This window comes from Giraffa tippelskirchi, chromosome 12, assembly GCF_054371585.1.
Source record: "Giraffa tippelskirchi isolate mGirTip1 chromosome 12, T2T-mGirTip1v1.2.pri, whole genome shotgun sequence".
In the NCBI taxonomy this organism is placed as follows: domain Eukaryota; kingdom Metazoa; phylum Chordata; class Mammalia; order Artiodactyla; family Giraffidae; genus Giraffa; species Giraffa tippelskirchi.
The window spans coordinates 66,471,516-66,487,089 of record NC_137286.1 but is presented as its reverse complement, the minus strand read 5'-3'; the positions used below and the strand labels follow the sequence as shown (position 1 = coordinate 66,487,089).

Below are 15,574 nucleotides of genomic sequence, written 5' to 3'. Positions count from 1 at the left end.
TTTTGATCTCACACCACCTCAATATCGGGGAAAAACCTCACCCTAAAGACTGATGTCATGAGACAGCTAGAAAGAAGCGTAGGTCAAAGGCTCCTTAACATCAGAGTCTCCTTGCCATTTGCTGGGCGGAGGTAGAAATGGGTCTCTTCAAGTAAGGGAAAGAGGAAAACGAAGTACGCCAATGGGTTTCCATCCAATGGAACCTCTTCACAACAGAGAAGCTAAGCATTCAGAAATGCAAAAGATGGGAAACGGAACATGAGAGACTCCTTGCAAGTGGTGTATCTGAGAAGGGGTTCATATGGAAAGAGACGAAGAATGCACAGCACTCAGATTCCAAGAAACACCACCACCACCCTTGACCCTTCCCCCATGACCAACTCCGACCTAAAGCCTTTCTCTCCCTCTAACCTATCCCTAAAACATAACCCTCATCTAATCATATACATGTGCATTCCTAGCATCCATCCATCCACACACGAGAGAGAAAGAGGAAGACACAGACTGAATCGAGAAGGGAAAAGAGAGGGACACAGACAGAGAGAGACACGGAACCAAAGAGAGGAAAGGAGTCGACGGTCCAGACTTTTCATCAATCTGTCTCGAAGGTAGAAGCAATGACAGCGCCCATCCACCCCAGAAGGGGGAAAAGGACGGAAGGTTTGGAGAGGAAAAGACAAGAACGCAGGGAGCCATTAGAAGCTCAGCCACCCGCAGAAGCCGAGCTGGGACACTTGAACAGAATCTCAATGGAAACAGAGGACCAGAAAGTTGGCTACTCTTTTCTATAAGAGAGGGAGACCTTCGAGTCTTCCTTTCGCGCCTCCAACTTGGATGCGGGGTCTCAAAACACTCAGGAGGGGGAGTGCCTTTTCCTGGGTACCACGGCGCATCCAGGCCTCGTTCTGCCCCATTCTGTGCTGTGTCAGCCCTGGATGGAGTCTTTCTTTCTGAAGTCTCAGCGCACAAGCTCCACGTGATATCGGCCCCAGGTGGAAAGGCATGGAGCTGCTCGTAGGCCGACAGACCTAGGAAGCAGATGGGAGAATGACCCCCACTCTGCAGATGGAGAGACTGGGGAAACCCTGAGGGGCATACGCTTGTCCAGGGCCACACCACTTATGAGAAGAAGGAGCCTGGTCTGAGAGCAGCGGGGTCCTCGGAGCTCAGGCCCTGGCTGCACCCAGGCCTCCCCAGGGCTGTGGGCTGGGCTGTGTGGCTGTCACTGTGCCTGCACATGGCCTAAGGGGGGTGGTCGAGCAGTCAGAAACCCAGAGATTCCCTTGGGAAGTTTTGGGGAAGGGACCTCAGCACGAACCCCAGGAAATGATGTCACCTGCCGGCAACAGAACCCAACAGAACCCGCAACCCGTGTATCCAGGCCTCCAGAGCGGAGAGGAGCCCCCAGCCAGATCACTTGCTGCCAGGATGTTCTGCTGTTTGCCCCTGCCCAGAGGCCGGGGCCTCAGGAGAGCTCACAGGCAGTGTGCGTGGGCACCCTGTCGACGTTGGCTCAGGGCACCCCCGAGAGGCCTCTGGCCCTTTGCCCGGAGAAACAGAAAGGTAACACGGGGAGCCCCAGGCCGGGCCAGCCCACCTCTCCCATGCCACCCGGAAACACCGGGTCCTTTGCCTGTGTGTGTGGATGCGGGTTTCTCGGGGTGTGTCTCCCTCAAGGAAGCCCAGGCGGATGTGGGGTCAGAAGCCTGCGGGCAAGTTGTGTCCACACCCCAGGGGAGAGCAGGCTGGCTGGGATGGGGAGAGTGCGGGCAGCGCCGGCCGCCCAGGCTGGCCTCACACCCTCAGGTGGGTCTCTTTCCTCCCGGGTGGGGATCTGAGCAGACACACGTCTCTGACCCTTCTGGGAAGAGAAGTTCGAGCAGGCAGAAGCAGCGGCTCCACTGGCCAGGCCCAGCTCGGAAAAGTCCCAGCATGGCTGGCTGACGGTCACTGTCGTTGCAGAGCTTCCCACGTGATGAGGCCGAGGACGGGGACACCCCGTCCACCTCCCGGAGGGAGGGGTCGGAGCACCACCCCCCCGCCCCTGAGGCCCAGTGCAGGCTCCAGGTGAGCGTGCCCACGGAGGCATCAGCCCCACCGGGGGCGAAGCGGAGGCGGGGAAGGCCTGCTGCCGAGACACCACACAGGATACACCCGGCGGCCCAGTCTGAGGCTGCCACGGAGCTCAGCACACCCGGCTCCGACCCAGAGTCCCGAGAACCCCAGCCTCTGAGGCAGCAGGAGGACCTGGAGCCCAGCACGCCAGAGCACAGAGGTGAGGACGCTGGGGCTGGTGCACGGGAGTGTGTGGGGAGGGGGTGCTGAGCTACACAGGGACGAGTCCCCGAAAGATGCTGCTGGGCCTGCAGCAAGCGCTGGCCTCACACCCCCACCCCCTTCTTGCACACTTCAGTCCCAAAAGACATCCGACCCTGGGTATTCTTTGGGAATCTCTTGGAAGCTTTCTGTCCCGGGATACGCACATGCCAAGGCTGGCCTGTGGGCAAACTTTGCTTCTCCCCCAGCTCTAGCACTGGCCTCCAACTGGAACCAGGCTCCACTTCCCAGACCTGTCCCTACAGAGGTGGTGGCTCCAGGTGCAGGACCCAGGGATCCACCGAGGGCAGATGGAGAACCGAGACTTGCCCTCGCAGAGACACCAGGCCAGCTGGGTTCTGGCCAGCACACCGGGCAGATCGGATCTCCGTGCCTGCAGGACCCCCAGCCCCAGGCACTGATGTCCCACCCCCTCAGCCAGAACCTCCACCTCCACGTGCACCTGTACCTGCTCGGGCTTTGGCAGGAGAACCCGAGGCAGAGGAGGAGTCACCGCCTCGGCAGGGAGAGCCTGCCCTGGCTCCCGCGCAACACCCAGACGCCGACGATGACTCACCCACCCCTGCAGGAAGAACGAGCCCCCGCTCTGGACAGAGACCCAGAGCCCTTGCCGGAAACACCACGTCCAGGGGAGCGGTCGGCTCTGCCGCCTCCATCCCTGTCGGCTCACCGTGGACGCTGTCAACTCGGTCTGCCCCCAGGGGACATGGAGTTCCTTTCCCCTGAACTGCTTTGCATTTGGTTTGTTTCCACCTTTCTGGTGATGTTTTATTTTTTGTATGGTTTCCTGTATTTTTGTTGGTTAAGTTGGGAACTTGTTGGTTAAGTTAGTAAACTTTTTCATCATTGTTGCAATTTGGGAACACTGTTGTGTAACTCTGGTGATACTGTGTTACCATCACCACTTTGTGGTTTCAGACCCGTTTGATCTTTATGCCCCACCCCCCAACAAAGCCTGGATTCAAGGCAAGCACGCCCTGTTCATCCCTCCCCCCGATCCTGAACACAATTTCATCTTTTCTTTCTGCATTCCTTCCTATATTCTTGGTGTCCCCAATCAATGACTCTCAGTGAAATGACTGAAGGAGTTTCTTTCGGACTCTCCACCTACTGTAAGACTCCATTGGAGAGTTCTCATTTTTATGTCATTTGAACTAGCCTTTGATAGCTGACAGGACGGTGTACGTCCTTTCAAGATATCATGTGCCAAACGAAGCCCTTTTGGCAAATGCCATCATTATCTCCAGGCAGGCATTGCTGTTTGAAGGGTGACATCTCAGCCAGAAGGCAGAGGCTGAGCTCCTCTTGTTGCACCAGCTCCCAAAAGAAGCCAAGAAAGGGAGCTGGAACAACAAACCACCCCAACGCCCAGGAAAGCGTTCTTCACGACAGAAGGCTAGAAAATGACCCAACAACCTTGTGGCCCAGAACCCCTCTAGAAAAATCACTGTTCCATAAAAAAGAGAAACACGTGGGAAGTTCCAAGGAGAGGCAATGCCCATGGCCAGTGTACTTTAGAGACGGCCTGACCGCTCCGGGGAAGACACGCACCGACGGAACCCCTTGGGAAACAGCAGTGAGAGTCCTCACCGTCGTAAGGGTTTCCTCTGGGGACAACCTGCCCTGGGCACCACATGAGGGAGCAGACCGGCTTCTCTTCCTCTGCTCCCACACCATTCACTCATGAAGGCAGCTCAGGTGTTCTCATGCCCTGCCTGCCTGCCTGCCTGCCTGCCTGGCTCATCCGTGAGCTGTGACCACCTCCAGGGCAGGACTCCACCTTCTCCTCTCTGTGTACCGTGAATCTGCACACAGTGGGCTTTCAGAACCTTAGGAGACTTGAGCCATTCCCACTCGAGCCAGAACCCTCCCCAGGAAGGAAAACGGCTGTGGGGTCATTTTGGCCCCAGCACTGGTTCCGAAAGCCTGGCGGCTCCTACAGCCTCTACGGTGTGAAGAGGGAGGTCCCTTTTGACAGAGCTTTCCGGCTGTCAGATCTAAGCTGTTGTTTCACTGTCAGCTGTGTCTCTTCCGTTGCAGCCAGGTGGGCCACGCTGCTCCAAAGGGGCTCACAAGCTGAGTGGCAAGGGAGGTATTGAGAGGACAGGGATGGCTACAACGTGCTGCAAACTGAGTGAGGGTCCCCACAATCCTCAGCAAAGGTCTGTGGTGTGCAAGTGGGGAGTAGAGGGCCCCCAAGTTCCAAAGGAAGGGAGGTACTCGGGAGCTAAAGCCCTTGGCTGCTGTGGTAGCAGCTGCAGATGGCAGCTCGTCCACAGTGCACTTCGAATGAGGTCATATGAGCGGGACTCTGGAAATGGCTCCGAAATCAAGAGAAAGGGGTCAGGGTATGTGGGAATCCGGCGGGGGTGGGGGGTGGATGAAGGAAGGTGTCCTTCCTCTCTCCAGTGCAATTTGGTTTGGTGAGTCTCAAAGCTACCAGATGGCACTTCCCAAGTCAGGCCCCCGCAGGAATCAGGGTGGGCTGCGTGCCTCGGCGCCTGCTACAGGGACAAGCCACACCAGTGGCCTCCCTGAGCTCAAATGGCCGGATCTGGGGGTTCTGTCTGGGTGCACACCTCCTTGCTCTGGCCAAGTTCCCCCCTTCTCTGAGCACCAGCTTCATCCTCTCGAATGAGGACATCGATTGCTACCTTGGCACGTTACTCTCTTCATCCTGTGAAGACTCATTAGGCTTATCCTACAATTACTAGCTGGCCCGAAGAGATATCTCCTGAATCCAGATTAAGCTGGAGTCTCCCAGGCTCATCTGGCATGTCTTCCCTGAAGTCTGCCAAAACCCACACCCTTGCATTTCCAGGGACTCCCCTTAGCCAGCTGGGCAGAAAACCCAGCATGGTTCAAACAAGCTGACAGACAAGCGGGAGAGGACTCACGGGCAGACGGCCTCCCTCAGGTCTCGGGTGGAGCTCTGGGACCACAGCAGCAGCGGGCCATCCCAGCCCCTGGGCTCAGCAGCGCCCTCATTTTCAGGCCGGCGGCTCTGCCCTGAGGGGAGCAGGAAGGTCACCAACTGCCGCAGGCGGACCTCAAGCCCCTCCCACTGCTGGAGCCTGACCTCCCCCGGCCCCACCCCTTCCCCTACCCCAGCAGAACGAGAGCTCGTCTTCCCCTGGCTTCCAACGTGAGGCCCGGCCCCGGGCCCCGATTGGGCACTGCCCCAGTCCGGAGCCAATCACAGTGGCCAGGGAGGTGGAACGCACCGATTGGCCAGGGCCAGGTCATGTGACCATACTCCCCAGGAAACTCAAATATTACCAAGATTCCCTAACAAACCAATGAACAAAATTATCCAGTAAAGGCAAACCGTACTTTTTAATGAGGCCAATGTCACAGAAAAAAAAAAAAATCCTTCACAATGAACTGCTCAAGGAAGCTACTAAATAAGCTTTCAGAAAAGTTAAGACTTTTTTTTTTTTTTTAATAGGGTGACGGAGAGCTATACCTTTCCCATCTATGTGAATTTAGGTTTAAACTAGATTTCCCTCGGCTATTATATAAGACAAAAAACCCCACATCACCCCCTTTCACTCCCCCCACCCCCAAAAAGTGTTTTAGTCTATTGAATTTTTGTGTCCTCAGTTGTGTCTGATTCACGGCAACTCACGAACTCTACACAGCCAGGCTCTTCCGTCCATGGAATTCAGGGCAATTTTTTTCTGTCACAGCAAATGCCCACCCTGGGTGATCCAAAGGCAAGGGCTCAGAGGCTCCTGAGAGACTAACTCCTTTCAGCTGAGCACAGAGCTGGCTCCTCACTGGGATGCCTGTGGCCTGGGGCTCCCAGAGGGGAGAGCAGCACTCGCCCCACCGTGTGGTCACTGCTGGAAGTGCAGGCTGCTCCTCACTCCCCCTTGACAGTGTCCCTGAGGGCAGAACAGTGTGAATCTACTCAAGGTGGAAACGCAAACTCCGATGCAACCAAACTTCCCACAAGGTCTCCAAAACCACTCAGGAACAGGGAATTGGAAACTGCAGGGCATGACATGAATGGAGATGGAGACTTGACACCTTACACCGAGTTCACTTCCAGTTATCCCTAGACAAAGTTTCCATGAAAACTTGTCACAAATCTAGAAGAACAATGAGCAGAAACCGGACACGTGCTTTGAGTCTTCACACACAAAACAAAAAGGCAGCCCACAAAACAACCCAGAGAATACAGTGGACTTTGCAAAATCAAAGATATCTACTGTGGGAAAGACCTCATTACAAAAGCAAAAGACAGGTCATACATCGCGAGACGAATGAGTGGAAACACAAAGCTTCTCAAGGATGTGTCTCCAAACAGTCAAAGAACACCAACACGACAAGCCTGTGAAAACTAGGGAAAGGTCTGAAGGGACACCAGACTGAGGAAGACACACACAGAGTATCCCGGATGATGTCCAGCACTGAGGGCCTGAAGAAACAACAGTCTAGTTGCGCTCCCTCAGGCCTGTGTGACCCTGGATGAGGCCTCTGTTTCCCGGTGGCTCTGAGAGATGGACAGGGAGGAAGGGGAAGAGAAATCACTTGCATTTCTAATACTCACAGCAAAGTCTTCCAATGAGAAGGGAATTATCACCCCCACTGACAATGCCATTCACTGAAGTGATACCCACGAGTCCATCTAACCCAGAAGGGAAGGAAGGACCTGTTCTCACAAAACGGCGAGAGACGGAAGAAGGAAGATCAAGCCCACACCAACCACTGGAAAGAGAAGCTGTGCTCAGGGCTTGAAAGAATTCCTATTGGGAAAATGATGTCACAGCCCCACAAGGCAATCCACAGCTTCGATGCTATTCCTCCCAAAATGCCAATGCATTTTCGCACCGAACAAAGAATTGCAAAAGGGGTACGGAAACAGAAAAGAGCCTAAATTGTCAATACAATCCGACGAAAAAGCCCCGATACGGACATCCAAGGTTGTGTGAAAGTAAATTAGACGACCAAACTAGGATCCTCAGGAGAGTATCGGAGAAGGCGATGGCGACCCACTCCAGTACTCTTGCCTGGAAAACGCCCTGGACGGAGGAGCCTGGTAGGCTGCAGGCCATGGGGTCGCGCAGAGTCAGACACGACTGAAATGACTTAGGCGCAGCGGCAGCAGCAGGACAGTATGCTATTGGGAATACAACAACACACACAGATCCAGATCGATGGAATAAAGTTGAGGGTCCAGAAACAAACCCCGGCATCCATGGTCAACTCATCTCTGACACAAAAGGGGAGAATATCCAAATGGGAACGAGAAAGCCTCTTCAATAAATGTCCATGGGAAAACCAGACAGCTACATCTGAAGAACGCTATTGGTTTTGATCTCACACCACCTCAATATCGGGGAAAAACCTCACCCTAAAGACTGATGTCATGAGACAGCTAGAAAGAAGCGTAGGTCAAAGGCTCCTTAACATCAGAGTCTCCTTGCCATTTGCTGGGCGGAGGTAGAAATGGGTCTCTTCAAGTAAGGGAAAGAGGAAAACGAAGTACGCCAATGGGTTTCCATCCAATGGAACCTCTTCACAACAGAGAAGCTAAGCATTCAGAAATGCAAAAGATGGGAAACGGAACATGAGAGACTCCTTGCAAGTGGTGTATCTGAGAAGGGGTTCATATGGAAAGAGACGAAGAATGCACAGCACTCAGATTCCAAGAAACACCACCACCACCCTTGACCCTTCCCCCATGACCAACTCCGACCTAAAGCCTTTCTCTCCCTCTAACCTATCCCTAAAACATAACCCTCATCTAATCATATACATGTGCATTCCTAGCATCCATCCATCCACACACGAGAGAGAAAGAGGAAGACACAGACTGAATCGAGAAGGGAAAAGAGAGGGACACAGACAGAGAGAGACACGGAACCAAAGAGAGGAAAGGAGTCGACGGTCCAGACTTTTCATCAATCTGTCTCGAAGGTAGAAGCAATGACAGCGCCCATCCACCCCAGAAGGGGGAAAAGGACGGAAGGTTTGGAGAGGAAAAGACAAGAACGCAGGGAGCCATTAGAAGCTCAGCCACCCGCAGAAGCCGAGCTGGGACACTTGAACAGAATCTCAATGGAAACAGAGGACCAGAAAGTTGGCTACTCTTTTCTATAAGAGAGGGAGACCTTCGAGTCTTCCTTTCGCGCCTCCAACTTGGATGCGGGGTCTCAAAACACTCAGGAGGGGGAGTGCCTTTTCCTGGGTACCACGGCGCATCCAGGCCTCGTTCTGCCCCATTCTGTGCTGTGTCAGCCCTGGATGGAGTCTTTCTTTCTGAAGTCTCAGCGCACAAGCTCCACGTGATATCAGCCCCAGGTGGAAAGGCATGGAGCTGCTCGTAGGCCGACAGACCTAGGAAGCAGATGGGAGAATGACCCCCACTCTCCAGATGGAGAGACTGGGGAAACCCTGAGGGGCATACGCTTGTCCAGGGCCACACCACTTATGAGAAGAAGGAGCCTGGTCTGAGAGCAGCGGGGTCCTCGGAGCTCAGGCCCTGGCTGCACCCAGGCCTCCCCAGGGCTGTGGGCTGGGCTGTGTGGCTGTCACTGTGCCTGCACATGGCCTAAGGGGGGTGGTCGAGCAGTCAGAAACCCAGAGATTCCCTTGGGAAGTTTTGGGGAAGGGACCTCAGCACGAACCCCAGGAAATGATGTCACCTGCCGGCAACAGAACCCAACAGAACCCGCAACCCGTGTATCCAGGCCTCCAGAGCGGAGAGGAGCCCCCAGCCAGATCACTTGCTGCCAGGATGTTCTGCTGTTTGCCCCTGCCCAGAGGCCGGGGCCTCAGGAGAGCTCACAGGCAGTGTGCGTGGGCACCCTGTCGACGTTGGCTCAGGGCACCCCCGAGAGGCCTCTGGCCCTTTGCCCGGAGAAACAGAAAGGTAACACGGGGAGCCCCAGGCCGGGCCAGCCCACCTCTCCCATGCCACCCGGAAACACCGGGTCCTTTGCCTGTGTGTGTGGATGCGGGTTTCTCGGGGTGTGTCTCCCTCAAGGAAGCCCAGGCGGATGTGGGGTCAGAAGCCTGCGGGCAAGTTGTGTCCACACCCCAGGGGAGAGCAGGCTGGCTGGGATGGGGAGAGTGCGGGCAGCGCCGGCCGCCCAGGCTGGCCTCACACCCTCAGGTGGGTCTCTTTCCTCCCGGGTGGGGATCTGAGCAGACACACGTCTCTGACCCTTCTGGGAAGAGAAGTTCGAGCAGGCAGAAGCAGCGGCTCCACTGGCCAGGCCCAGCTCGGAAAAGTCCCAGCATGGCTGGCTGACGGTCACTGTCGTTGCAGAGCTTCCCACGTGATGAGGCCGAGGACGGGGACACCCCGTCCACCTCCCGGAGGGAGGGGTCGGAGCACCACCCCCCCGCCCCTGAGGCCCAGTGCAGGCTCCAGGTGAGCGTGCCCACGGAGGCATCAGCCCCACCGGGGGCGAAGCGGAGGCGGGGAAGGCCTGCTGCCGAGACACCACACAGGATACACCCGGCGGCCCAGTCTGAGGCTGCCACGGAGCTCAGCACACCCGGCTCCGACCCAGAGTCCCGAGAACCCCAGCCTCTGAGGCAGCAGGAGGACCTGGAGCCCAGCACGCCAGAGCACAGAGGTGAGGACGCTGGGGCTGGTGCACGGGAGTGTGTGGGGAGGGGGTGCTGAGCTACACAGGGACGAGTCCCCGAAAGATGCTGCTGGGCCTGCAGCAAGCGCTGGCCTCACACCCCCACCCCCTTCTTGCACACTTCAGTCCCAAAAGACATCCGACCCTGGGTATTCTTTGGGAATCTCTTGGAAGCTTTCTGTCCCGGGATACGCACATGCCAAGGCTGGCCTGTGGGCAAACTTTGCTTCTCCCCCAGCTCTAGCACTGGCCTCCAACTGGAACCAGGCTCCACTTCCCAGACCTGTCCCTACAGAGGTGGTGGCTCCAGGTGCAGGACCCAGGGATCCACCGAGGGCAGATGGAGAACCGAGACTTGCCCTCGCAGAGACACCAGGCCAGCTGGGTTCTGGCCAGCACACCGGGCAGATCGGATCTCCGTGCCTGCAGGACCCCCAGCCCCAGGCACTGATGTCCCACCCCCTCAGCCAGAACCTCCACCTCCACGTGCACCTGTACCTGCTCGGGCTTTGGCAGGAGAACCCGAGGCAGAGGAGGAGTCACCGCCTCGGCAGGGAGAGCCTGCCCTGGCTCCCGCGCAACACCCAGACGCCGACGATGACTCACCCACCCCTGCAGGAAGAACGAGCCCCCGCTCTGGACAGAGACCCAGAGCCCTTGCCGGAAACACCACGTCCAGGGGAGCGGTCGGCTCTGCCGCCTCCATCCCTGTCGGCTCACCGTGGACGCTGTCAACTCGGTCTGCCCCCAGGGGACATGGAGTTCCTTTCCCCTGAACTGCTTTGCATTTGGTTTGTTTCCACCTTTCTGGTGATGTTTTATTTTTTGTATGGTTTCCTGTATTTTTGTTGGTTAAGTTGGGAACTTGTTGGTTAAGTTAGTAAACTTTTTCATCATTGTTGCAATTTGGGAACACTGTTGTGTAACTCTGGTGATACTGTGTTACCATCACCACTTTGTGGTTTCAGACCCGTTTGATCTTTATGCCCCACCCCCCAACAAAGCCTGGATTCAAGGCAAGCACGCCCTGTTCATCCCTCCCCCCGATCCTGAACACAATTTCATCTTTTCTTTCTGCATTCCTTCCTATATTCTTGGTGTCCCCAATCAATGACTCTCAGTGAAATGACTGAAGGAGTTTCTTTCGGACTCTCCACCTACTGTAAGACTCCATTGGAGAGTTCTCATTTTTATGTCATTTGAACTAGCCTTTGATAGCTGACAGGACGGTGTACGTCCTTTCAAGATATCATGTGCCAAACGAAGCCCTTTTGGCAAATGCCAACATTATCTCCAGGCAGGCATTGCTGTTTGAAGGGTGACATCTCAGCCAGAAGGCAGAGGCTGAGCTCCTCTTGTTGCACCAGCTCCCAAAAGAAGCCAAGAAAGGGAGCTGGAACAACAAACCACCCCAACGCCCAGGAAAGCGTTCTTCACGACAGAAGGCTAGAAAATGACCCAACAACCTTGTGGCCCAGAACCCCTCTAGAAAAATCACTGTTCCATAAAAAAGAGAAACACGTGGGAAGTTCCAAGGAGAGGCAATGCCCATGGCCAGTGTACTTTAGAGACGGCCTGACCGCTCCGGGGAAGACACGCACCGACGGAACCCCTTGGGAAACAGCAGTGAGAGTCCTCACCGTCGTAAGGGTTTCCTCTGGGGACAACCTGCCCTGGGCACCACATGAGGGAGCAGACCGGCTTCTCTTCCTCTGCTCCCACACCATTCACTCATGAAGGCAGCTCAGGTGTTCTCATGCCCTGCCTGCCTGCCTGCCTGCCTGCCTGGCTCATCCGTGAGCTGTGACCACCTCCAGGGCAGGACTCCACCTTCTCCTCTCTGTGTACCGTGAATCTGCACACAGTGGGCTTTCAGAACCTTAGGAGACTTGAGCCATTCCCACTCGAGCCAGAACCCTCCCCAGGAAGGAAAACTGCTGTTGGGTCCTTTTGGCCCCAGCACTGGTTCCGAAAGCCTGGCGGCTCCTACAGCCTCTACGGTGTGAAGAGGGAGGTCCCTTTTGACAGAGCTTTCCGGCTGTCAGATCTAAGCTGTTGTTTCACTGTCAGCTGTGTCTCTTCCGTTGCAGCCAGGTGGGCCACGCTGCTCCAAAGGGGCTCACAAGCTGAGTGGCAAGGGAGGTATTGAGAGGACAGGGATGGCTACAACGTGCTGCAAACTGAGTGAGGGTCCCCACAATCCTCAGCAAAGGTCTGTGGTGTGCAAGTGGGGAGTAGAGGGCCCCCAAGTTCCAAAGGAAGGGAGGTACTCGGGAGCTAAAGCCCTTGGCTGTTGTGGTAGCAGCTGCAGATGGCAGCTCGTCCACAGTGCACTTCGAATGAGGTCATATGAGCGGGACTCTGGAAATGGCTCCGAAATCAAGAGAAAGGGGTCAGGGTATGTGGGAATCCGGCGGGGGTGGGGGGTGGATGAAGGAAGGTGTCCTTCCTCTCTCCAGTGCAATTTGGTTTGGTGAGTCTCAAAGCTACCAGATGGCACTTCCCAAGTCAGGCCCCCGCAGGAATCAGGGTGGGCTGCGTGCCTCGGCGCCTGCCACAGGGACAAGCCACACCAGTGGCCTCCCTGAGCTCAAATGGCCGGATCTGGGGGTTCTGTCTGGGTGCACACCTCCTTGCTCTGGCCAAGTTCCCCCCTTCTCTGAGCACCAGCTTCATCCTCTCGAATGAGGACATCGATTGCTACCTTGGCACGTTACTCTCTTCATCCTGTGAAGACTCATTAGGCTTATCCTACAATTACTAGCTGGCCCGAAGAGATATCTCCTGAATCCAGATTAAGCTGGAGTCTCCCAGGCTCATCTGGCATGTCTTCCCTGAAGTCTGCCAAAACCCACACCCTTGCATTTCCAGGGACTCCCCTTAGCCAGCTGGGCAGAAAACCCAGCATGGTTCAAACAAGCTGACAGACAAGCGGGAGAGGACTCACGGGCAGACGGCCTCCCTCAGGTCTCGGGTGGAGCTCTGGGACCACAGCAGCAGCGGGCCATCCCAGCCCCTGGGCTCAGCAGCGCCCTCATTCTCAGGCCGGCGGCTCTGCCCTGAGGGGAGCAGGAAGGTCAAAAACTGCCGCAGGCGGACCTCAAGCCCCTCCCACTGCTGGAGCCTGACCTCCCCCGGCCCCACCCCTTCCACTACCCCAGCAGAACGAGAGCTCGTCTTCCCCTGGCTTCCAACGTGAGGCCCGGTCCCGGGCCCCGATTGGGCACTGCCCCAGTCCGGAGCCAATCACAGTGGCCAGGGAGGTGGAACGCACCGATTGGCCGGGCCACGTCATGTGACCATACTCCCCAGGAAACTCAAATATTACCAACATTCCCTAACAAACCAATGAACAAAATTATCCAGTAAAGGCAAACCGTACTTTTTAATGAGGCCAATGTCACAGAAAAAAAAAAAATCCTTCACAATGAACTGCTCAAGGAAGCTACTAAATAAGCTTTCAGAAAAGTTAAGACGTTTTTTTTTTTTTTTAATACGGTGACGGAGAGCTATACCTTTCCCATCTATGTGAATTTAGGTTTAAACTAGATTTCCCTCGGCTATTATATAAGACAAAAAACCCCACATCACCCCCTTTCACTCCCCCCACCCCCAAAAAGTGTTTTAGTCTATTGAATTTTTGTGTCCTCAGTTGTGTCTGATTCACGGCAACTCACGAACTCTACACAGCCAGGCTCTTCCGTCCATGGAATTCAGGGCAATTTTTTTCTGTCACAGCAAATGCCCACCCTGGGTGATCCAAAGGCAAGGGCTCAGAGGCTCCTGAGAGACTAACTCCTTTCAGCTGAGCACAGAGCTGGCTCCTCACTGGGATGCCTGTGGCCTGGGGCTCCCAGAGGGGAGAGCAGCACTCGCCCCACCGTGTGGTCACTGCTGGAAGTGCAGGCTGCTCCTCACTCCCCCTTGACAGTGTCCCTGAGGGCAGAACAGTGTGAATCTACTCAAGGTGGAAACGCAAACTCCGATGCAACCAAACTTCCCACAAGGTCTCCAAAACCACTCAGGAACAGGGAATTGGAAACTGCAGGGCATGACATGAATGGAGATGGAGACTTGACACCTTACACCGAGTTCACTTCCAGTTATCCCTAGACAAAGTTTCCATGAAAACTTGTCACAAATCTAGAAGAACAATGAGCAGAAACCGGACACGTGCTTTGAGTCTTCACACACAAAACAAAAAGGCAGCCCACAAAACAACCCAGAGAATACAGTGGACTTTGCAAAATCAAAGATATCTACTGTGGGAAAGACCTCATTACAAAAGCAAAAGACAGGTCATACATCGCGAGACGAATGAGTGGAAACACAAAGCTTCTCAAGGATGTGTCTCCAAACAGTCAAAGAACACCAACACGACAAGCCTGTGAAAACTAGGGAAAGGTCTGAAGGGACACCAGACTGAGGAAGACACACACAGAGTATCCCGGATGATGTCCAGCACTGAGGGCCTGAAGAAACAACAGTCTAGTTGCGCTCCCTCAGGCCTGTGTGACCCTGGATGAGGCCTCTGTTTCCCGGTGGCTCTGAGAGATGGACAGGGAGGAAGGGGAAGAGAAATCACTTGCATTTCTAATACTCACAGCAAAGTCTTCCAATGAGAAGGGAATTATCACCCCCACTGACAATGCCATTCACTGAAGTGATACCCACGAGTCCATCTAACCCAGAAGGGAAGGAAGGACCTGTTCTCACAAAACGGCGAGAGATGGAAGAAGGAAGATCAAGCCCACACCAACCACTGGAAAGAGAAGCTGTGCTCAGGGCTTGAAAGAATTCCTATTGGGAAAATGATGTCACAGCCCCACAAGGCAATCCACAGCTTCGATGCTATTCCTCCCAAAATGCCAATGCATTTTCGCACCGAACAAAGAATTGCAAAAGGGGTACGGAAACAGAAAAGAGCCTAAATTGTCAATACAATCCGACGAAAAAGCCCCGATACGGACATCCAAGGTTGTGTGAAAGGAAATTAGACGACCAAACTAGGATCCTCAGGAGAGTATCGGAGAAGGCGATGGCGACCCACTCCAGTACTCTTGCCTGGAAAACGCCCTGGACGGAGGAGCCTGGTAGGCTGCAGGCCATGGGGTCGCGCAGAGTCAGACACGACTGAAGTGACTTAGGCGCAGCGGCAGCAGCAGGACAGTATGCTATTGGGAATACAACAACACACACAGATCCAGATCGATGGAATCAAGTTGAGGGTCCAGAAACAAACCCCGGCATCCATGGTCAACTCATCTCTGACACAAAAGGGGAGAATATCCAAATGGGAACAAGAAAGCCTCTTCAATAAATGTCCATGGGAAAACCAGACAGCTACATCTGAAGAACGCTATTGGTTTTGATCTCACACCACCTCAATATCGGGGAAAAACCTCACCCTAAAGACTGATGTCATGAGACAGCTAGAAAGAAGCGTAGGTCAAAGGCTCCTTAACATCAGAGTCTCCTTGCCATTTGCTGGGCGGAGGTAGAAATGGGTCTCTTCAAGTAAGGGAAAGAGGAAAACGAAGTACGCCAATGGGTTTCCATCCAATGGAACCTCTTCACAACAGAGAAGCTAAGCATTCAGAAATGCAAAAGATAGGAAAAGGAACATGAGAGAC

The 15,574-nt window shown here is 54.8% G+C and overlaps 1 protein-coding gene and 1 long non-coding RNA gene across 2 annotated transcripts in view; one reads left to right on the top strand and one right to left on the bottom strand.

Moving 5' to 3' along the window:
• The window catches only part of LOC145530002 (uncharacterized), a 1,493,464-nt gene that overhangs the window by 104,063 nt on the left and 1,373,827 nt on the right, over positions 1-15,574 (bottom strand). The window contains exons 166-167 of the long non-coding RNA XR_014071397.1: positions 12,889-13,000; positions 5,235-5,346 (exon numbers count right to left, since the gene is read on the bottom strand). This is a non-coding gene — a long non-coding RNA (uncharacterized LOC145530002). The remainder of the gene's footprint in view (positions 1-5,234; positions 5,347-12,888; positions 13,001-15,574) is intronic.
• On the top strand, positions 1,406-3,192 carry LOC145529936 (uncharacterized). Its single transcript, XM_081550707.1, has 3 exons — positions 1,406-1,563; positions 1,963-2,275; positions 2,526-3,192. The coding sequence occupies exons 1-3, from the start codon at positions 1,429-1,431 to the stop codon at positions 3,161-3,163; spliced, it is 1,086 nt and encodes a 361-aa protein (XP_081406833.1). The 5' UTR covers positions 1,406-1,428; the 3' UTR covers positions 3,164-3,192.

Excerpts from the sequence above, each read along its gene's own strand:
- LOC145529936 (XM_081550707.1), top strand. The coding sequence starts at position 1,429 with ATGTTCTGCTGTTTGCCCCTGCCCAGAGGCCGGGGCCTCAGGAGAGCT. Across the intron at positions 1,564-1,962 it reads TTGCCCGGAGAAACAGAAAG|AGCTTCCCACGTGATGAGGC; the intron begins GTAACACGGGGA and ends CTGTCGTTGCAG. Across the intron at positions 2,276-2,525 it reads CAGCACGCCAGAGCACAGAG|CTCTAGCACTGGCCTCCAAC; the intron begins GTGAGGACGCTG and ends CTTCTCCCCCAG.